The following is a 24,169-nucleotide window of genomic DNA, read 5'->3' as shown; positions in this document are numbered from 1 at the left end:
CAGGTAGTAATCGAAATTCATGATCTAAGGCATCATTTTAAGGAATTAGCAGCCTGTTTGTATCGATATAATATGCAATCAAGGCAAAAAGTCCATACCTGTAAATGTGGGTAAAAGTCAGCACTCTTGTTTTCCATCTAGACTTAGCGTATTGGCCAAGGAATACAAGATAACACGGCTATTCTTTGGAGAGGTCCACGCTGGCTGCTGACACGAGGAACTCTCTGTCCGGTAAATCTGCGCTCGAGTCTTAAACAGCCCGAAGCGAGCTGCGAGGAGAAAGAAATCCCTTCTGAAGTTACGGGTGAAAAAGGCATATAAGAAGGGGTTGGAGCATGAGTTGATGGGGTAGAATAGCACCAACAGTAGCTTCGAGTCTGAGACGGTGATGAGAGGCAGCTTGAGGGCAGCTGAGATGGCGAAGAAAGAGATCGGAGCCATGCAGATGAAGTCTGTGAAGATGAGGACGGCCATGCGTTGAGCCACACGGGTGTCGGCGTGGGCTGGCGCTGATGAAGGCTTGCGAAAGGTGAGGTAGATGCTGAGGTAGCAGCCGCACACACAGAAGAACGCCAAGATGTTGAGGAGGAGAAGACAGACCACGTAGAACTGGGAGACCAGGGACTCAACATCCATGGGGAGGCAGATGCTCACCTGCATGAAGAAATAAAAACAATAAACAGTATTCGGGGGTCTTGACATAATTCAACAATATAAACTATCGACTGGCAGGCTAAATTAGCAGACACCTACAGTATTAGGAGTACCGGTAGTAGTAAAAGTAGTAGAGCAATAAAAGTAGAGTGATGGTTGGTTTAAGAAAGGAGTGAAGTACCACCTTGTAGTAATTGTATCAGCATGTAGTGGTGAAATTTAACACTCACTTTGCCATAGCTGCTGATCCCAACTGTGGGCAGCAGTGCAGCCAGCAAGGAGAAGATCCAGCCTATTGTCATGATGATGCAAGCGTGTCTCAGGCGAAGTTTGCGGTCAAGTCGCAGAGCATGCGTGATGGTGTGCCAGCGCTCCACGGTGATTGCTGTTAAGGTAAACACTGACAACTCACTGGCGAACACCTGTAAATGACACACAGACACGCTACTTTACAATTCAAACACATGCTTGAATGAGCGTTGTCACTATGTGATGTGATGTGATGAATACACACCGTGAAGAAGCCTGCAGCATTGCAGCCCAAGCCCATCTGCCAGTCTATAGCATAGTTGTAGTACCGTCCACGTGTGAGCATATCCACGGTTGCAATGACTACCAGGTAGATGCCCATGCAGAGGTCAGCAAAGGCCAGGTGGCACATGAGGAATCGAGGAACAGTCAGCTTATAGCGGCTGCCTGATCACAGATAAAGAAGACAAATAAATAAATATCAGCAATAAAATCCACTTAGCAGATCCAAAGTACCAATGAGCCATAACATTAAATATTAAATGGGTGAATAACATGGTAGCAATGGCATTAGCACCTTTAATGGGGTTGTAGGATATGTTAAGCAGAAAATGGGCAGTCACTTCTTTATTTCGCTGCTTTGGAAACGTGAAATGTGGGCAAGTAAAAGGACGTTTCCAGACAATTTGGAGTAAACTGTCATGGCTAAACAGCTGGGTTAGAGCATTTCTGAAACTGCGTGTCCTGTGAGGTGCGCCTGAGGCTTTTCGAGGCCCATGGCAAAGGATGGCTAGTCCATGTGTCTAATCCCTCAGAATGGCTACAGTTTCCCCAAAACCTATGCTGCACATGAAAGGAAAGGTTTCAGAACCCACAGGGCATCCGAGCGTATTTCACACAGATATGTGTAACTGCAGACTAATCAGAGCAGCAGAGCCACAGCTTGGGTTCCTCCTGCCTTCGCTGCTAACAACACCCAAATTCAAAATATCTCAAAATTTAAGGCTATTGTCTCAAATATTTAAATTACACATCTCAAGGTTTTGACTTACTAACTAAAACTTCTGAGTAAGTCAAACGTTTGAGATACCTAATTCAGAAAATGGAGTTAATAGCCAAAAATGTTAAATTATAGCCAAATAAAGTGGCAGAAACACGCTTTCATACATTTTGGTTAAGTTTCGGGGAAAAAGTCTTTGGTCAGGTTTCAGGAAATGGTCTCTGATAAAATAGATTAACTGAGAAGGTAAACAATGTATTAAAAAGTTTTCCTGGGTTTACTTTAAACCAGAAAGGCCTGAAGATCTGTCAGTTCCAGTGATGGAGCTGGAGAAATATTTATTTAGGTGTTCTAGACATAAATATCCAAATACCTTTTAATTACATAACATACCTAATAATACAAGGAGAACTACTGTGTTGCCCAGCAGGGCAAGGACAGAGATGATCCAGATGAGGATGCGTAAGGGGGCAGCAGACATTATATCTTCACAGGGGTTGAAGTCATCAGGGGCTGGGCTGCAGGTGATGGAGGTGGAGTTGGAGCAGTGTTCCCTGAAGAAGTGCAGGTTATTTTTAGCCTCGGGGTTGTCGCACAGTGAGTGCCATCCCGATCTAGTACACAACAATACACACAAAGTGGACAACACAGGAACAAAGTAAATGAGTTTTGTTTCAGCAACTGCTTGAGCTGTTGACTCAGTGGCATTTAACCAGAAATGGACAAATAGGATTTTGAAAAGACCATAAAACAAACCAACCCACACATTTGTGTACGTACATGTAAGGGCTCATCCCAGTGTCTCCCAACATTTTCCTGGCATGCCTCACTTCAAAAGGCAAAAATGCTTCATGCCTAACAGCCCACATTATTATTTATGATCCAAAACAGCATCAAAAATCTTGTTTGTTATATTTTCGCTTACAAAAGAAAATCAAATTAAATTTAGTTTCACTTCATAGTTTTTTTCCCAGCCTTTTTGTAGTCTTTATACCCCACAGTGAGAGAGCCACTGGATTGAAGCGACTGAATGTAAGCTTCACAGACAGTTCACACTGTAGTGCCACATTTAATAAACAGTAAGAGTGGTTTCAATCCTACCAGGTAACTCTTTGCAACAAAGTGAAGAAGCAACTTCCCCCAAATCTCATACAATTTCCAAAAAAACATCTTCAGGTGTCTTTTGACTGGCAGAGCACGCGTACCTGTTTCGGTGCATGTTCAGGAAGGCGCAGCAGTGTGATGGGTATGTCAGCTTTGCCTGGCGCAGTTTGGTAAAGAGCTGAAGAGGAGGAAGTTCTTTCAGGTTGAAGGCTGACTCGGCGATCAGCCTCTTGAGGCCTCCAAGGATCGAGTCTGGCAAAGAGGCAAGGGCTGTTTCAGAGATGTCTCTGCAGAAGCAAGCGGAGAAAAAAAGTGAGTTAAAATTTTATTTCCGGAATCAATAGCATGCTTAAATGGACAGTTCACCCCCAAGAAGCAAACAGACATACTTTTCCTCTGGGCTCTAGTGGTATTTATTGAAGTAATTCTTTTGGTGTGAGCTGCTTGGTTTTGAAGACATTTCTGGTCAAAATTTCTGTCATTTCTCGAACGTAATAGAGTCTTTCTTTGAGGTAGTTAAATTGTCTACAAACAAACTTTTAAAAACTCAACAAACCTTGTTTTCTTTCTACTCTACTCAAAGACCACATCTCAAAAACCAGAGCTCAACTGATGAACATAGAAAATAGTGACTGCCCCCCAAGAGTTCAAAGGTTGGTGGTGGAGGAGATGGATAAAATGCCCTAGATAACCTACGCAAGGTTGACATGGCCTGAAAGGGAAATTAACATATCACAAGGACTTTAAAGAGTAGGTCCTGGCAGAGATAACCAAGAAGAAATAAGACATAACATAAGAGAGTGGACCTTCTTTGGGGAACTTACATAAAGGCCTTATCACCTGGTGGAAGATGGGATTTCCCTGTAATGAGGGGCATGTTCACATTATAAGACATAATGATAAACCTTAATGGCCTCCATTCACGATTGAGCTGTAATGGAAGCAGCAGAAAGCAAACAGTTCCTCCTGCTCACAGGAAGCTTTGTCAATATGTTTTTGTTGTTGAGTAACCTGGCCATGTTTTGGGAAAGAGACATTTTTTCTTGGTATTTTTAAGCCTTTTTCTGCCTTTATTGGACACCAAAGCTAGGAGAGAGAGTAGGAGAAAACATGCGACAAAGGGCCTTGAGTTGAATTTTAACTCGTGCCACTGCATTTACGATTTCGTCTCCTGGTGTCTTAAAATTTTTACAGAGTGGTCTTCAGCAACACGTTTCCAGGCTTTCAGAAGGACTTTCAGTCTTTCTTTGGACATTGGCTGCTTTTTCACTCAGTTTCAGTCCGATCCTCGAAACTTACCATTTTCACAAGGAAACTTGGGTTGTTTTGTTCAACTACTGAACACTCAGCTATGAATCATTCAAGCATAAAAATAGCACCTAACTCAAGTGATTAACTAGTGCCGTGTCTATACATAACAAAAATCTCAGCAAAGAACCAGTTCTAAATTGTATCTTTAGGCACTTTGTTACAAGCAGCCTGTCACAGAAACACATCATTTGTTCCAATTTCTTCAACTGAATATACCAGAAATACTAAAATAATACCGCAGTTTGACAGGCAGAAAATACATTTTTTTTAGCCAAGGTGATTCCCTAAGAGCTGTTAGCCAAAAGCTTGGCAAATCATGTTATTGTGTTCAATGTGTTGAAAAATGAGGGAAACTGGACAAGTGGAGGAGAAAAGAAGAAATAGCAGCCCCTAAAACTATCGACAGCAGATGAACAACAACATTTGAACTTCCTGTCCATAAGAAATGGGAGGAAAAAAATCCAGCAAAGACGTGACACAGGGCCTGAGAGACGCATCAGGCCCTTCAGCTTATCCATCTGCTGTTCACTGAAGGCTCATGAGAAATGCTCTCAGTGAAAGGATGGCTGTCAAGAAGCCCTTCTTAAGGAAGCAAAACAGGAAGAAAAGGCTGAGGCATGCCAGATTACACAAGAACTGGACTGAAAATCAGTGTGGATGGGTCTTATGGAGTGATGAATCTGAAGGTGAAATTTCTGGTGCAAATCGTTATCACAGTGTGCAGGTTAGGTCAGGACAAACTCTCTCTCACTTGCGTTCTACACTGTTTTAAAGAATCGCTGCATCCATTTACAATTTTCACTCTAAAATATAAGATTTCTGCACAGTACTATAATATTTTTTATGGTTTAAGCACCGCAAGGCAAGTGTCTTTCAGTTCTGTCACATGTAAGTGAAGGCAAACAGTTCTACAGCTAATATCTCCAAAGCTGGGAAACCCACACCAAAACAATCTAGATGGATAAATGTCACCACAGCCCAGAGGAAAAATGCATTAATTTAATTTAGGGGTGAACTGCCTTTTTAACAGATTCTTCTCTTCCCCTTAGTGTGCTGTCTGTAATAGAGATTTGATCAGTTCATAAAATATAAATTTTCATGAAATGCACTTGGATTTAAGAGAAGTGCCAGCTGAATAAAAAAAAAGAAAAGAAAGAAGCTGAAGAGAAGCTACTGTTTGATTGCCAAGTGACTGCCAGGGAGTGAAGGAAAAAAACATCACAGTGATGATAGTCCAAAAGAATAACAAATAATTTGTCTGATTCTTACTTCAGTAGACATGTCTCTTTGTTAGGGGAATAACAGAAATCTCTATTTCCAAGTAGAGTCCATCATGTTCACCTGACCCTAAACTATTTTTAATCTTAGATCTGTAAAGATTTTCCAAGTCTGTGCAGATATCATCTCCCACCCCCTGCTTTCTCCAACATTCTGACTTTAATAAGGTATGATGAGCAGGGTGAATCATTTAGGCATGAGTTACTGTTGAATGTCATGCTTACAGTACCACCAACTCACTGGAACCCACAAAGGCACTGGGACTGATGTGAGTAAGCTGTCGGTTGCCTCTTAGGAACCTGAGAGCAAGGGAGAAAGAGAGAGTGGAGTTAAATGTGTATGTTTTTTTTTTTAAATCTTCTGTTTGTAATTGTGTCTCTGCCTGTGACTCACAATCTGTGCATCTTTGTTCCGTTGAAGGCGTCACTTGCCACCTCCTTGATGCCATTTCTGGTGAGCCGTCTGTCATTAGAAAGGGAAGCCAAATTACAGTCATGTGGCTCCAACACAGAACATTTCCAACTGTAAACTTACTTAGCTATCAATGCCAATTTTAGTGTTTGCACTTCTTTTGTTCTCAGTGAGTAAAGCTGTACAAATACAAAGAGTTTTAGTGCAACACTGAGTAAAGCGTTGATATGATTGTGTCGCCTTCTACTGCCTCTTCTGCTTCCTACTTTTCTTCTGTATTTAACAGTATGGATCTCAGACGCTGCCATCAAAATGTTTTGTTGGAAGGATCCTGCATTTATGGAAAAAAAATCCAGCTTCTTCTTGCTGAGTGCTGATTGCATCCTTTTATCCATCTCTATTAATTTACAGCCAGCAGCCTTCTGGATTACTATAGCACAAAGTCTGGTAGGAAAAAAAGTTAATAATAACAACTAGCCCGGCACTGCTGACTGAATTGGAGAACATCGAGTTCTGTAGATAAAAGCTGCACAAACAAAGATGGTTTTGTTCGCTTTTTTTTACCGCGCAGTCACAGAATAATAAACTTGCTTTGAAGTCTGGGTGCAGAGAGTCACAGCCTACCAATGATGGCCCTGAAGCTTTGAATTTGAACGAATATTTATTTATCAGACACAGAATTTAAAGTAGACTTTTTGCTCTTCATAAGCTGAAGACTATGCAGTTTGATTCCCAGTTATCAGAGTTCATAAGAGGTAACTGGGACTGCAGAGTGCATTTATTCCTGTAGGAATGATGAGTGAGTGGCATTTAGTGATACATACTTACATATTTTACATGTAAAAGCAAATTTGACATTTATTTCCTTCAACTGGTACCACCCTTTCTGAATTAGCTTAGTACAAAGCCTGGAAGGAAATAATAATAATGATAACTAGCCTGGCACAATTCAAAGGTTTAAAAAATCCACCTACTCCCTCCTGTAAGACTCATTAGTTAACACATTATATTCTTTTTTTGAAAGTGTAAAAAAAAACAACCCCCAAATCAAAACAGTTTTACACGAGGTTATGTGCCAGACTATTTGTTGGATAGGTAGAGTAACTTCCTGACTGCCCGATAAGCTACTTAAAGCCAAGAAATAGTCAGACATATCATCCCTGTAAAACCACAAGAGCTGAACAAATACAATTTTTATTAGTAGATAAATTATAAATTAAGTTATACAGTAAATTATACAGAAATGTGGCTCCACTGCTGTCTCCTATGTTAAGCTAACTTTTAAGCTAACCTATTGCTGGCTAAAGCTCCTGGTGATTTAGGCACATTAAACAAACAGCTAAACTACTGCTACAAGTAAAAGTAGTGCTGTCAGCAAAGGTTTTTAAAATCAAAAAGGTCACACTGGCTTCAGTAATACGGGATTGATATCAATAATTCATTAGCAATTAAGCTGCATCTTCACTACTGGAACCTGTCATGGTTGAACTAATGCTAACTCAAATTTTCGATCTGTACCTACCAAATGACTGCTAACAAAGTTTTCGTAGGACTCTCTGAAGTCCTGTTAAAAATTAAACACTAAAACTAAACTCCCCAGAATTTGGTGGCTTGTAGAATCACCTTGAGTAGCATAACTTTGGTAAGTTGTTTCTGTATGACTTTATCGGTCTCTTACATCATTGTGGAGAACCTTTGGCTCACTCTTCTGTACAACATTGCTCTATTAGTATGTGGGTTGATTTAAAATCTTAATTTTTAAACTAGCAGCAGTTTTTTTTACAGATGAAAATGATTGAGTGAAAGCATCAAGAAGCCTTAAATAGAGGTAATTAATTACTGCTATCTCAAAATTACACTAATGCTTTCATTTTTTTTTTCAAAGAAAACAATCTGTGACATATGCAAAAAGCAAAAAAATGTAATTTTATGTTAGATTAATGATCTGCAGCTGAAAAGGAAAGCACAAAAATTTATAAAAGGCAATAAAAGTATGAGTATGAAACATAGAAAAAAGGAGAAACTCAGTGAAGAGGGCAAAGAGCATTTCGTGGAACATTCATCACTGTGCATGTAATGCCCACTCGGATCTGTGAGGGTGATGTGTTTCTAAAAAAGAAAGATGAATCGCTTACATCTCTGCAATGGTTTGAGTGCAGAGGCCTCTGAAGGCATTGGCAGGGACTCTCTTTATGTGGCTGTTGTCCTGAAGATCCCTAAGCAGTACAAAGAACAAAAACTTTAAGATAAATGACCACTATTGCTAAGTAAGTGGTAGAAATAGATTTTTTAGTGGAAAACCCCCCCAAAACAGCAGAAGGTGTAAAACATTAGGAAGCCTTCAGCAGTGCCTGTCTAATCCACTGTCTTTTTGAAGATGACAGATGTCAGTTGGGAGACAGTTTGAATATGGATTTTTAAAGGATGACGGCTAGGGACAGATGGTGCGTGTTCCTGATAGTCTGTTTGGTAAGAACTGCTGAATTCTTACTGCAGTAATATATGATTAGTGGTGTGATTTCTTATGGGAGTATTTAATTCTGTATGCATATAATAGCCTATAAATTCACATGTGGAGGCGTGTATATGAGATCGTTTTTTGTAATTGTACTGAGACCTACAGCAGAAAGCAGGCGGTGGAATGGATCTTGGAGAAGTCTGGAAAAATCCTGAGCCCGGTGTTGGAGATAGTCCTGTGATGTAAAAGTAAAGGTTTAACCAGAACATGTTACTAAATTGTAACCTCTGAAAAGCAGACACTAAGCAGGGAGTAGCAGTGATAAAATCACATACACTGTCTCATCCATTGTAATAAATTAGATTAAAAAATAACAAAGACATACTGATGTCTGATGTGTCTGCCATCCTAACATATCTTAAAGACGATTCTCGGGAATCTCATTGTTGGTGCAAAAATGCCATTTTATGTTCGTTGCTCTGTGTGCTATCATTGGCATTTTTAAAAAATTCAGTAATAAAAATGGGGACAAATTATGTGTTTTTGTGGCAGCTAGTAACAAATTGCCTAAAAATACAACTCTAGTTTCTCCCCCAAGTTAGGTGAATTTTTCATGCTTATGATTCATATTTTAGCATTACGTGACTTACAAAACAAGCAAACAAAAAAAACAAAACAAAAACCCATTCCTCTGAAAATGGTCAGGTGGAATAAAAATGACTAAAAAAAGCAAACAGTGTCTAAAGAAAAACTTCAGAAAGCCTGGAGAACTTTTGCTCAAGATAACTTTAAAGAATTACAATAAAGTCTTGCTCCTTGAAAGAGACATGTATACTAATGGAGAAACTTTCTACTAATAACAAAAGTGTAACGTATCCATTGCTTCCTCCCACATTTTCACTGCAGAAACTCTGATATAATTGTGACACTTCACATCAGTCTGTCATGAAAACATTTGCTCCTCTCAGGGGGCGCTGAGCTACAACTGCTGAGTAGCCTGGCTTATTAACCAGCCAGGTAGCTAATTATACTAAATATATCTCTGAGTCACTCCATGTTGATAAGTGATTTTAAGTCTGAACCAGCTAATTGGATGTCAACATTATGAAGACCCTTTAAAGTTTGAGAACTCCTGGATTAAAGGTTAGGGTTCGGGCTACGATGAATCACAGATTTGTGCATGAAATATTCATATTCATGGTTTATGCACAGATTGGTGCATAGGCACCGTTTACCAATGAGGTCCAACGTGTTTTTGTAATGTAGGCCATTTGTTGTGTTTCGGTCCCTGCTATATTTGTGGGTTATATTATGTTTCTTTGTGCATGTAGTTTCTCCTGCTTTCTGTGTTCTCCTGTTGCTCCTATCACGTTTAGTCGTAGCCCTCATGTCTAATTGTCTCTTGTTTACATCCTGTTTTATGTTTGGTTTTACTTCCTACGTTTACCTCTTTTTGTGATTGTTTGCCATTCGGCCATCAGACTGTCTGATTGTTTTCATCTGTTTAATAACCAACTGGAAACCAGCTGTTACCCCTATCTGTGTGTGTGTGTATGTATATGTAGTGTTTCCTTGGTCTTTGTCTTTGATTGTCAGTCAGTGACTTCTGATTTGATTTCTCATGTTTCCTTTAGTGGATCAGGAAACAGGATCAGCCATTTAAAATATTCTAAATCAGGTGTAGGCGCCTATACAGCCAATTTAAAATCTTTTAAAATCACCCATTAACCGGTGTACAATTTCAATCCCAGGACGTTCTTGCTGTGAGGCAAGAATTACTTTCATATAGTCAAGTAATACCTGTGAGCCAAAAGCTCAGGCTTCAGGCTGCTCCGACAGTTTTTTTTCTACTTTTGGCTCTGTGTGATGTTAAAGAGGGCCAGAATTCCTATTATGATCCTCTTACACAGGTCTGGCTCTAAGTCTAAAGAAGGGGTCCCCAATCCCAGTCCATGAGGGCCAGTGTCCCTGCAGGTTTTAGATCTCACCCTGGGTCAACACACCTGAATCACATGATTAGTTCATTACCAGGCCTCTGAAGAACTTCAAGACATGCTGAGGAGGTAATTTATCCATTTAAATCAGCTGTGATGGATCAAGGACACATCTAAAACCTGCAGGGACACCGGCCCTCGTGGACTGGGATTGGGGACCCCTGGTCTAGAGCCTCACCCACCTGCTCATAGAAGATGAAATGGATTATTTCCATGGGCTGCATAAAGGCCCAGCATAAGATGAATAAGGAGTATTTTGAACTGCAAATTTTGCAAAGCTATATTAACAATATGGAGCCGTAAACAAGCATAATAACACCCCCACGACCCCCAAGGAAAATATTTGAAAACAAACTAAACTTGCACTAAGGTGGCCCTCTTTAAAAAAGCAATCGCTTTATTCTTTTTTGTCACAGATTTCTGTTTATGTGTCCCAGTTTTCACAAATTGGGACAAACAGTAACAGTTAAGAATGTCTGTAAGGGATTTGAGCGCTGCAGTGTTCTTTATAAACTGCTACTTTGAGATTGTTTCAAAAGACATAAAATAATACTTTTTTTTTGTTTGCAACAAATTAAAGTAGCAGTCATGAAATGGCCTTTAAGTCATTTTGTGGAAAAAAAGACTTTCCCCCCCCCATGTTGGGGATGAAGGGTGACACTGGGGAGCCAAGCTCATTAAAAAATAATGTCTTTGATCATTTGCGGGCCATCAGAAGTAGGGCTGTCACCCGTGACCTATTTTGGACTCACAATCAGTTTTGAGAGACAAACTGTGGTAGAAATGTGAACTCTCACTGAGTACTCACAAGAACCGTAGTCTTGCCATGTTCCTGAATGCATCGGGGTGGATGGAACTCAGGTGTTTTGACTTTGTTATGATTCTGAAAGAAACATATTTCAGTCAGATTCTCATTAATATAAATGACTGGTTTGCAATTACGGGGTTTCACAGGTGCCATTATCCTGCCAGTTATACTTACATCTCACTGAGTTCAGGGAGGTCGGAGAAAGCAAAAGCCCCGATATTCCTCAGAGCAGCATTTTTAGATATTAAACTGAGGGAAACACACGAATATGAAATATATTTAAAAAAATCATGTGGTCTATTATTCATTCACACTCATTCTTTGGAGTCTTTTTTTGTCTCCGCCACCCCTCGGATGCTTAACTTCTCAATTATTTGGGTGATCTTCCTCAGAGGCCGGAGCTCTTCATGTTCCATTACAAAGACTAAACACAAACATGTAGGATAAAATCTGCTTTATGCAGTCAGCGGCTTTTAGTAATCAGTATACTCACATTTTGGTGAGCTGAGGGAGGCCAGAAAAGGCAAAAGCACCGAAACTCTCCAGCATGTCGTTCTCAGATATGGTCCTGTAGTTGGCAGTAATGATGAGTAAAAGAAGAAGTAAAGAATTTAAAAGTTATTATAGGAGGGGTTTTTGTAATCGATGTCTCAAATCAGACAGAATCCTTGGATTTTTCCTGTAAAGTTATTAAAAAATAAAAACAAACTTTGGGTGTAGGACACACCCTGGTTAAATATATGTGCAAAACACAGTTTCTATTTGCAATTCCTATGGTTTTAAAATCAATAAGTCCCTTAAATAAACTCTGCAGATGAATCATGAAAATCACAACAGAGGCAACTAAAAAGTTCAATCTATTATCAAACATTTGCCCATTTTTTAGCTTGTGATTGCTTTCTTTTACACTTTAACATGTAAGAGTCAGCACCTGCAACTATTTTCACTTTTGAAGCTGAACAACTGATCCTTGCTTGATCAATATTTTAATCACTACTAATTAAAATGATTCATAGCAGCAGAAAAAAAGAACAATTTAATTTGAAATCACTGTTTGCTAATTATAAAAGTTTATTGTAGAAATATATTTATGTAGAAAGCAAAGTGATAACGTAATTGGCACCGTGTACAAATTGTCACATGAGTACAAAATCAATATCTATAACTCCAGCTCTTGTTAAATATGAATGTGGACCAAAGTGATTTTATTCATTCAATAAAAAAAAATTGATCCCCAATATGGAGATCAATTGTTTTATTGAATGAATACAGTGGCATTCCTGGAATGCCACTGAATTATTCCCCGTCTGTTTGGATGATCCATATCTCGTGTGTTTTGACCTCCTCAGCACATTATGCTCCGCATCGAAGAACAAACATAATCGACAGGCGCACACTTACAGTTCCATTAGGTGCTGGAGGCTGGAGAAGGCGCCCTGCTGAATCTCTCTGATCTGCGTCTGCTTAACTTCCCTGTTGATGCAGAAACAGCCACTCACATCAGGTTTCAGCACTTCACACTGATCACAAGGCTCGCAGGGGCTTTGTGTGCACACTGACCAATGAAGAAGGTCAGTTACTCAGTCACGATGAGATTTTTTTTCTTTTCATGTGTGAAACAAAATATATGTGAAGAAAGTCTACACGAGTTCCCAAGCTCTTTGCATGTGGTCTTGCATACTTGCAGCATACTTACTGCATACTTGCAAATATCCCCACTGTTCCCGAGCCTTGACCTTCGAGCAAAATATAGAGCAGAAGAGAACACACGCATGGCCTCCTGGGAGATCGCAGCGCATCTCTAGGGATGTTTGCTTCTTCTGCCACAAGTGTGTCCTTGTCTTGAGTGTGTGTCAGCTGTATTTACTCATAGGCTATGTTTTTTTGTTCTTTTTTTTTGGAAAGATAGATTGTGTAAGGAGAAACTGCTCGTGTGTACGTTTCGATAGAAGTTTGAATAAATGCTTAGGGTGATTCTAATCTTCACCTCACCCTGTCTCTTTCTCTGGAAGGCCTTGAGATTCTTTGCAAATGTTTAAGCAGCCAAAGCAAAAGGTCACTGTTTACTATGAGTGGCATCACCCTCAGATCTGCATGAGACACCTAAATCAATCATGTCACCTTTAATCAAGCACTACAGGTTAAAGTGACACTATGAAAGTAGAAATAACTTTACCTAGGGCTGTTTGATATAACGATATGTATCGGATGACAATATAAAAACGTCTAAGTTTCATTTTACGCTATCGTTTGTTTCGTGGTGTTGTAAAATAAACTGTTTACGGCAATATTTTTTCATCGTTTTGATGGTCACTGTAGTGGCTATATTAATTTCTTAAAGTTCTCTCTTTCTCTTATATTTTATATAACCACAGGGACGGACAAGCGCCTGTTTTTATTTGTTGTGGTTAGCAACAACGACTGTAACAGCATCGCGTGTCCGCTTGTTTATGTTCCACATAAACCTTTCACAATAAAGCTCAAGATCCTGTTGAGACTTTTCAAAATAAACTGAATCACGTGAAAGAGCAGATTATTTACAGATGAGAATTAAAAAAGAGCTGCCAGGTCCTAAAAAATAAACCTTAGACTCAAACATTAGAACAGGCTTTTCCCCGCAATACTCACAAAGAAAACTGTGGCCTTTACAACTTATGTCTAAAAATGTATAGTTTCATGCATCGGTTAAAACACTCGACTCCAGCTACATGACGCACAGCTGGAACACTTCCCGCAAGTCGAGCTGCCCGAGATTCACAGAATTTACAGAAAATGTTACATTTTTGTGATTTATATCGTTATCGGACGATAGAATTCTTATATCGGGATATGAGATTTTGGTCATATCGCACAGCCCTAACTTTACCTGAGGCTTGGATTTCTCTACACTAAAGATGGGAACTTTGCTCATTTTCCTGGTACCAAAATCATGAATGAATGTCTTGATTGCTTAATCTGTATTAAAAAAAATGTACAAACAGGACTTTATCATAACTGGGCAACAGCTAAGGAAATCATCGTGTTATAGTGCAGACAACACAATGCGCAATCCTTCGACAGTTTCATCCTGTATTCTGCTGATTGATAACAGTAACACACAAAGTAGCATAAGAAAAAGAAAAAGACTGCAAGCTCATAACCCAGACTGTCCTGGTGGGAAGCTCTGACTTTTAAACCCTTCATTTTGTTTGTTTACAAGAAAACTCAGCGGGGGGTCTTTAACCTGTGGCTACCTGCTCAGTGGCCAACAATAGTAAGTAGCTGCTGCTGCGCTACAAGGTGCCGAGGATGAGCAGAAAAACTTTGCATGCATTTCCCCGAATCACTAAATGTTTAATGAAACCAACCGAGTCAAGTTGAGAGCAAAACTGAACCACTCGTCCAGGCAGATGAGCGAGGATTAGACAGGAACGTCCGGATGATTATGCACGTTCACGGATGAGATTCAAATTTGTAAACATTTCATAGCTACTGTATAGCTTTAATATGGTGAATGGGTGGTGGGATTTATAGACACATTTGCTGCTCCACTCGCATGTCAGTTTGAGGGATGTCGCCAATTATACAAATTAAAGTTGCTCCACATAAGGAAATCAGCTCAGACTACAAAACAGCAGAAGCTATAATTTATGTACTTTGTGGTTGTTCAGGTTTAAAGTTTCAGGCTTTCTTGAAAGCAAACTTTCAAGCTACAGAAAGAAAAAAAACTCGAATTACATCACTGGGTCTATTTTAAACTTAATGTGTGGAGCGTGAGAGATGCGGGTACTCAAAAAGGAATGAAAAACTTTTAAGCTGCATTATTGAATATCTGGGATCATGTATTTAGTAAAGCTTGGTAAAGACAGAAAGGTATCTTTTTGGCTCTGCTGGTTTGGACTTGACTATTCCTTAGTTTTTCTAGCTCTTGTGAGTCTCAAAGAAAGAAAAGTGTAAGCATGCTATCAAATACTGCCTGCAAACAATTACCAGAAAAGAATGGTGATCAGGTGATAGGTAGACTTCATTTAGAGGGGAGGGGGAATAATGTAATCCGAGGAAAACTGGTACATACATCTCCTTAAAAACAGTAAACAGAATGGGGAATAAAATCTATTAACATGTGTGACACTCCATTGAAGGCTTTCTATGGGCTTTTCTAATTTTCAGGGGATTTATATGAATTTTTCACCACTCTAGCAGTGTTACACTTTAAATATTACATCACATTAATTTAATTCATTTAAATGAATAGTGTGCTTCTTTAAAATCAGGATGAAACACAAAGAAAAATAACAAACAGCTGACAGTATCATACAGTAAAGTTTCATTCCGCACAGCGCTGTATTATAATGTTACATTGATGATGATTAGGCATGGTAGCTTAATATAATCTAACAATGATGGCAAAAAAAGTAAACATCTGGATCCACAACCAGTGGATCCTTTTGTGTGTGAGTCTCTGTGTGCTTGTGTGTTTGTGTGTACTCACAGGCACTGGGCGCTGGAGATGTTGGAGGGAAACGCCGTGACTCCAAACATGACCTGGCAAGACGGGCACGAGGTTTGTTTGGCCAAACTGGGATGAAATCCAGGTCTAATGTCCATTTCAGAGCCGCGCGCCGAGGCTGCTGCCGTCTTTATCGTAACGATCAGCAGCATTATTAGTGTCATTACCAACATCACTTCAGTCTGCCAGGGTCCACAGAGTGGTTTCACTTTTCTAGTTTGTCTTCTTTTTGTGTCTTTTACTCTGATATTGTCTCTGGTCCACGCTCCACATTTGATATGAACGCTTTTACCTGTCTGTCCGCTCGGGGGTTCAGCGCCAGGTCAGTTAGAGAGAAATGTGAGGTGTTTTGGTGTTTTCTGTCATGCAGTAGTGAATGCTGGGGGCGTGTGAAAAGCTCATGGGAGTATGAGGATGTAGGAGGTCTCAGCTGGGTGGAGTTATGTGTGTTTTTCTACTGTGTAACAACTTCCAGAACAGAGCATACGTCTTGATAAGATATAAATGACTGGTGTTCTATGAGCTGAGACTGCAAGAGAAGAATAAGTGTAGTGATGCGCTGTGAAAAACTGTGCAGTCCTCTTCCTTCTGTGAATGTGTATTTTCTTTTTCCTGTCCTATTATGTCAAATGTAGGTAAAGATCCCTTTAATAAGATCAAAAAAATAATATTTAACCTCATTGTTGGCTGTCGTGCATCTGCAAGCTTCTGTGCAACCCAACTCCACACCACTTCATTGTATATTTTCTGCATCTGACTTATCATCCCTGTTTCCCTGAGTGCCTGCGCTCATCTGTGTTGAGGTTTTGTTGCTCCTCTTGCCACCCCTGGCTTTTCATGTATACGCATGGAAAAGCGTTCAGGTTCCTGAACAGAAGAGTGCCACAAATATTAATGACTGCAGATGGAAATTTCAGTTTTCCTTTGAGTCATCTGGTCCTGCCTAAAAAGCTTCAGTGCACGTTACGACAGCTTTTCTTAAAAACACTCTTGCTGCCAAATATGCAGTACCTTATACACTCGTCAGACACTCACTTGTTATTATATAGTGCAGTAAAGAGGCGACAGTAAAGTAGGGAGAAATAGAAAGAGTGGCAAAAGACATGTAGCAAAGAGCCTTCGGTCGGAGTCTAATCTCAGGTTACTCGATTTTGCCTTTCGGCATTTGGTCATAAGTGGCCACTTTATTATGTATACCTGCTTGAGAGTTTGTGTAAAGCAGATATGTAATCATGCAATCACATAGAAGTTACTCCAGTACCTTGATGAATCTATGCAACAAAGAATTGAGGCAGTACCAGCCAGTTGTATCTAATAAAGTGTCTGTTAGTGTATAGATGAATATCCTTACATCATTACTGGTTACAAGTAGGCTTACAAAAAGCTTCTTTAGTTTAGTTTCAGCTGCACAGTCCTCTTGGTTGTTCTTCTTCTTCTTATTTCAGCTGCCCCCTTTAGGGGTTGCCACAACAGGTCATCTGCCTCCATCTCATCCTATTCCTAGCATCCTCCTCTGTCACACCAACTCTCTGCATTTCTTCCTTCACTACATGAATGAATCTTCTCCATGGTCTTCTTCATCTCCTCCATACTGGCAGGTGCCAACACCAAAAAACAAAGCAGGACAGTCAGCTGATATGAAAGGCAAAGCTTGTAGCTGATGCTTGGAGTTTAACCTAAAACCAGAATATTCAGTTAATTAGTTTAACGACTCTGTTATATTAGAATGTTCCAGGTCTCTGTGGTATCTAGATATCTACATATGCCTTTATATTTTGTTTTTGCCTTTAGTTTCACATCCAAGTAAGGAACTGTTTCAGACCTACATGTACTTATCTTTTGTTTTTGTTTTTTTAAAGCATTTAAGCATTAAGTCGTGCCAGAAAACTAACAGTAAAAATTAGAACAGGCACCAGGTGTGAATCTGTTTTGTCTCTTGTCTCATATTTGTTGTAAATGATGAGCACATTTCGATAATAGTGGACATAATATTCTTTTCTACCACACTCTCCTCACACGTCAGCAGGACACGCAGCCAGCTTGCAAGGACATTCAGGATTCAGGTACACACACACACACACACACACACACACACACACACACACACACACACACACACACACACACACACACACACACACACACACACACACACACAGTAATTAAAAAAGAAATACCATATACAGTTTCTTTTCCCTTTGACATTTTCTTCTTTTTAATGTTCGGCTTTTGCTCTCCATTCATGTTGTCATCTTTTGTATTTATACATTTTTTGTGTGTGTGTGTGTGTGTGTGTGCATACAGGCGCGCGCGCGTGTGTGCTTGTGTGGACTGTGGGAATTTGATGTGGTTGAGGAAAAGAGCTCCTTGTAATTTATTCCAAAGCAGGAAGAAAAATGCAGCCTTGAGCTCCTGACACGACCACGCACACTCTGTCACACACAAGGATACACTCTCCCACAGTGGCTTGCTTATACACAAGGCAAAAAAAGGAAAGAGAAGGAATGTCATGGTCCTGGGTCGTGCGACCCAGTGTTTTGTGTTTTAGCCTATTTTGATGTTTATTCTTTGTTTAGGGTCACTAAGGCAGTCCAGCCATTTGTACATATTACCCGTGTATTAAGTCTCCCTTGCCCTTCGTGTGTTTATGTCTGCGTGTCTTATATTGTCAAGTCCATGCTGTCGGTTATGTCATCTCCCCTGTACTACGTCTCCCCGGTTCATGTGTCTTGTCTAATCTCCATGTTTCCTGTTTTACTTTGAAAGTCTGTATTCACGGTCAGTGTATTCAGTTTCACTCCTTCTGTCCTGTCGTTAAGTTCATGTGTGTCAGCTGTGTTCCCATGTGTGGCCACTTCCCCTGATCATCCCTCATGTGTATTTAGTCTCTGTGTTTCATACAGTCTGTCTCGCGTCGTCTGTGTTACCACCTCCTGTGTTCTGTACCTCCAGCCATAGTCTTTCCTTAGTTTTGTCCAGTTTAGGTTTTCTGTTGAGTACTACACGTATGCTGCCCTCATTCTGTTTTTGTTCTTTTCATCAGCCATAATAAAAGGCTCGTTTTGGTTGGAATCCACTCCTGCATCCTCGTTTGTGTTCGCACCTGGGTCCACCACACACCTTTCCGCACGGTCTGCCTCCGCAGACCTTGACAAGGAAAAAGAAAGGATAGGCAGAGTCTAACAAGCACAGCTGGAGGGAGTAGAGATGAAGGACTAAGCAGGGAGAAGCTGTACAGCACCTGTGTGCATGTGTGCGCTCCAGCTGAATTTGTGGATCAATCTGCTGCTGATTGCTCGACACCTTTGTGAGGGAGGTGGAAAATATTAGGGAGTTCCTGCTCTTTTTCTTGTGTGTGTTTTCAATTAAAAATTCTTTTTTTGAGACACATATTTTGCACTCCATTTAGGCAATCTCATTTCTGCGGTCTGCTACAGATTCAGTGGGACAGCAAGCCACTGTAATTGTGTCCATGTCCTCTTTTGATTGTGACTGTGAGAAGCCAAAATGAAAAGGTAGACTAATGATGATGCTGAACAAACAGCTTTAGAAAAGAGCCTTTCTTAACAGTGTATGTGTCTGAAAAATCAATCAGTGCCTCCCACCAGACACCCTCAGAATCAGATGGTTTTCTTTGTACAACAACTGTAACTGTGAAAGGTTTCTTTAAAAATATATTTTTTTCTTTTTTTCCCTTCTTTTTACATTTTCATACCAGGCCAATCTTCTAACTGGGATTCTTTCTCTGTCAAAATCATTTTGTAATATAGTCATATTGATGAAACACTCTTATATCCTGAAGATTTTTTTCAACATCCTTGCAATTCCAGTGTATTGCACACCGTGCATCTCTAAGGGTTCCCTTTCATATGCTGTCGCTAGTTTTTGTCCTACATGGTTACATGAACCATGAAATCTAACACAAATTGCACTTTTTAAGCATTTTTTACACATGTATAGATTGGTGAAGATGACCTCCTGTAGTTCAAACAGAGCACCAGAATTGCAAAGAAAGTTTGTTTTTGAACGTAACGTGGTTGTTGGTGCCAAACAAGCTGGTCTGAGTATTTCTGATCTACTTGGATTTTCCCCACACAACCTCTGTAGAGTTTACAGAGAATGGTTCAAAAGAGAAAATATCCAGTGAGCAGCAGTTTTCTGAGTTAAAGGCCTCAGGAAAATGGTCTTAGCTGATAGGAGGACAGCAGTATCTCAAACAACCACTTGTTAAATCCAAGGTATGCAGAAGAGCACCTCTGAATGCACAGAATGTCAAAACTAGAACTAAAAACTGAGGCTAAAATTTTTACAGGGTCATCAGGGTCACCCTCTCCTCCTCCTCCTCTCCCTTAGCTTCCCTGCTTAGCCTCTTATGTCCTTGTCTAGTCTTGTGTTTTTTGTATTACTTTTCCCTGGAACACTCTCTCACAGTCTGTTCTCTAAAAACTAGGGTTGGCTGGAAGACTGTTTACTTAGCCTAGCAGGGCGAAGGACACTGTCTCAGCTGAACTCTGGACACGCACACATACATATACACTGATATGCGCACACTCATCCACCTTCCCTTTCCAAACGCCTTCGATGCTTATTCCCTTCCGATGCTGACGGTGGATCAAGGAGACCAGCGCACAGGCTGCAGGCCCGGATGTACTGTCTAAATCTGCTGTCCCTCACCCTTTACCCTCCCCTGTTGCTTGTCATGTGTTTCTTTGGTGTATTAAGAGTTTTTTCATGTGCTATGTGCAGAGGTGTTTTTTTTTTCTGTTCTCAAACTGATCTCCTTGTTGGAGCTCAGTCTGGGGGGAGTTATTTGTTTCTCCTTATCTTTCCTCATGTGGTGCATTTTCCATTGTTATACCTCTCTGACCTGTCTTCCCCATGTGATGTTTTGTGTAATGTATGTATGGTCGGAGGGTAAGATGGCGCCGCCATTGCGTGCAATAGGTCGGCAGCCTTATGAAATGAAATTTCCCCTTGTGGGACTAATAAAGGTATATCAAATCAAATCAAAATTCAACTATATAAGACTGAAAAACTGATTAATCTCAATCTCTTCAGCAATATTCAGACACTAGGGTCAGAATTTGGTGTAAACAACATAAAAGCCTAGATTTATGCTCCCTTGATGGCGGTGATGTAATGCTGTGGGGGTTTTCTTTGCACTTTGGAGCCCTTAGTATCAACTGAGCATCATTTAAGTGCCACAGTCTGTCTAAGTATCGTTGCTATCATATCTACGCTACAGTGAACTTTCTGATGACTTCTTCCAGGAGGATGAAAGACCAAGTCACAAAGCTTAAATCATCTTAAGCCAGTTTCTTGGACATGACAATGGCCTCCACAGTAACCAATCTCAATTCGGAAGAGCATCTTTGGGATGTCACGGATATCATGGATGTGCAGCCGACAAATGTACAGTCATCATGTCAATGTTTCCAACACTTTTTTAGAAGAATGAAGTTCCTGAAGGGGTCCAACACAGTACCGTAGTAGTGTGTACAAGTTCAAGTGAATACTAATGAAAAGTGTCCAGATTGCTGCAGCTTTGTTATTAAAACTGTCATCATATTCCATCATACTGATGCTCAAAGATTGTTACTCAAAAAAATAATGTGCTTAACAAAAACAGGATTCTGGGTTTTTGGCAGTTGGAGTGTGTAAAATGGATTTGGTTGCAGCTAAAATGAATTTGGCTCTAAAAATTTCATGCGTCCATCTCTTGTAGATATGAGGGCTCAAATGTGCTTTGAAATGATAAATTAAAAAGCACACCTTAGGTACTTTGATTGCCTGTAACTTGTATAATTCCACAGAATGAGTGCAAAAGTCATACTAAGGATAACTCTGAGGGTATCTGAATTGGATTATCTTCGGGTTTTGTTAACCTAATAGAGAATGTATATATCAGTGTGTTGCAGCAAATAAAATCCCCTGTTGTCCCACAAAGAATTTTCCCCATAGACCACAATCATAAACTGGACAGCTCTGATGTTGTTACCTCTGTCTGCAAACAAGGCCTTACCACTGTTTTTGTAATGACATGTGTCATGGTCTGGCTCCAAGGCCACAACAAAAGTAGAAGGGACACATCAGTGGGCGGTGAATTTGAACAGTTATTATGATGAAGCAAACAAGAAGAGAATTTTAAATCTGCAATATGTTTATCAGATAAGTCAGTCATATAAATGTGGGTGTATGAGGATGGTGAGGTGGAGGATGTTGTGGAGCACGAGCTGAACAATACCAACACAGGTGTGTGCAGACATTGATGAGGATGAGCTAGGATGAAAGCAAGAGAAAAAAACTAAGCTGGAATGGCATTTTCCCTTCTGATTCCACAGACTACATGTGACATTGCCTAACATTATCCTGTTATATTCAGGGGCATCTAGGAAAACAGAGATATTAGCTACATTTCATCACAAACTCTATGCTTTAAGTACTGTGCAAAAAGTCTGTGACCACCTTTGTTCTTCAACAGAGTCCGAAATCCCTTAGGTATTTCTTTAAGTAAAATAAAGTGTTGGTGTGTCTGTTTTCCTCCCTTCATGTCAGGTTTTCAGGTATCTTATGTTCATGTCTCATAGTTTTGTTTTTCCCAGTTTAGGTTATAGTTTTCGCCCCGGTTCACTGTGCCTTTTTTCGTATTCTTGTTCTTGTTTCTTGTTCAGCCAAATAAATGGCTCGCCTAGTTTTAGTCTCTTCCATATCAGCTTTTGGGTCGGCACCACAAACACACCAGCCCGCCTTTTTGTGACAAATGGTTCTTTTCGGCACTCATAATTCTATCAATTTTAACAAGACCTCCAACCCCACTGGGTGAAATGCAGCCCCAAACAGTGGCAGAGCCTTCACAATGTTTTACAGATGACTGTAGACATTAAATGCTGTATGTCTCTCTTGACCTCCTCCATACATACTGATAACAAGTTGATTCATCACTCCATGATCCCTGTTACCACTGATTTTTAGTCCATTTCTTGTGTAGTTAAGCAACCACCTTTCCACTGAGACCATTTCTGATGAGGTTTTGATGCCATAGATGGATCAGCTGAAGCGCCAGATGCATCTCTCTCAGGTCTGTCATATTTCTTAATGACATGAATGTTCGTCTGCTGTAGATAGTTTTATAGGCCTGCAACTACTTCTTTAGTCCTCCACTTGTCCAGCTCCTTCACATTTTTAAGGACCCACTTGCACAACTGAGATATACTGAGACAAACTGCTGAGATATAAGTTTTCAAGTTTTCAACCAGTAGATCTTTGGGAATCACGTTAGATAATCACTTTCTTGGTGCCTGTCAAACTGTACGCTATCTTTGGCATTTTTCACAGATTCAGCTAAAAACTGGGAACATGTGTTTGTGACAGGCTGCTAGTAGCAAAGTGCTTAAAATGGATTTTTTTTGCTAAGTTGTCTGTTATGTGTAGACACAACACTGGTTCATACCTTGAATCAAGTGTCCTTTTCTATGCTTGAATGATTCATAGGTCAGTGTGAAGTGGCTTAACAAACACAAAACATTCCTCTGAAAATAGCCAGGTGCAAGGACTGGACTGAAAATGAATGAAAACACTGTCAATGTCCCCCCAAAATTATTTGAAATACCCACGGAAAACCTGAAGAACTTGAACAGACCACTTCAAAATACAAGAATGTCTGGCTCTTGGAAAAAATATAAAGAAATGAGAGGTGAAAATACTTAAATACACAATACTGTATAGGTACAACTTACTTCAAACATACAAACACAGACATTTTATTAAAAAAATGTGTTAAGGAAGCAAACTTCTGATCCTTTTTTGCAAATAAGACTTAAATGGCACATAATTATATACTTGAGTATATACAATCATATACTCATTTCTCATGTTTTTATTTTTTCCATATAACACGTCCCTAGATTCGCACATTTAGAAAAATATTCAGCAAAAACAATAAACATCAAAAATATTTAGCTGGAGTCACATAAATAAAATGTAACCTTAAATAAATAAATGCAAATTTTTCCTAGTGAAGTAGTGAGTATTTTTTTTACACTGTATTGTTTTTACTTTTATTTACAGGGTTGCACTACTGCAAGATTGCCTGTTTTTTTTTATTTATTTATTTTTTATTTGCTTAAATGTAAAACTTGTCATTAACTGTGCTTCTTATTCACACTGAAGCTGGAAAAAAAAACTTGGATTCTAACATTGTCATAATAATAAACTACAAACAATGCAAAGCTACATTTTCCTCTTTCACTGCAACATTTGTTAAAAGGTTATATTTATGAATCTCCAATCACTCTGCACATGCTTTTTTGCATTTCTGAACATGTACAATCTATCTGTGTGTCATCTTACTTGAAAAACAGATCTCAATCTCAGTGACACAACCTGTTTAAAGAATTCAGATTATCTGCTGCTA

At 39.7% G+C, this 24,169-nt stretch overlaps 1 protein-coding gene across 1 annotated transcript; it reads right to left on the bottom strand.

Annotated features, from left to right (window-relative positions):
- Positions 1-117: 117 nt before the first annotated feature.
- On the bottom strand, positions 118-15,929 carry fshr (follicle stimulating hormone receptor; the record flags this gene model as incomplete). Its single annotated transcript, XM_080872625.1, has 14 exons — positions 118-654; positions 885-1,076; positions 1,169-1,350; positions 2,297-2,517; positions 3,109-3,294; positions 5,821-5,895; positions 5,990-6,058; positions 8,143-8,223; positions 8,629-8,700; positions 11,268-11,342; positions 11,442-11,516; positions 11,761-11,835; positions 12,669-12,740; positions 15,739-15,929. 14 exons carry the CDS (start codon positions 15,927-15,929, stop codon positions 118-120), a joined length of 2,103 nt encoding a protein of 700 aa, XP_080728751.1.
- Between the last annotated feature and the right edge of the window lie 8,240 nt (positions 15,930-24,169).

The sequence above is a fragment of the Rhamphochromis sp. 'chilingali' genome, assembly GCF_963969265.1.
Source record: "Rhamphochromis sp. 'chilingali' genome assembly, chromosome: 22".
Classification (NCBI taxonomy): domain Eukaryota; kingdom Metazoa; phylum Chordata; class Actinopteri; order Cichliformes; family Cichlidae; genus Rhamphochromis; species Rhamphochromis sp. 'chilingali'.
Note: the sequence above shows the minus strand (reverse complement) of the source record. Positions and strands in the feature narration are given on the sequence as shown.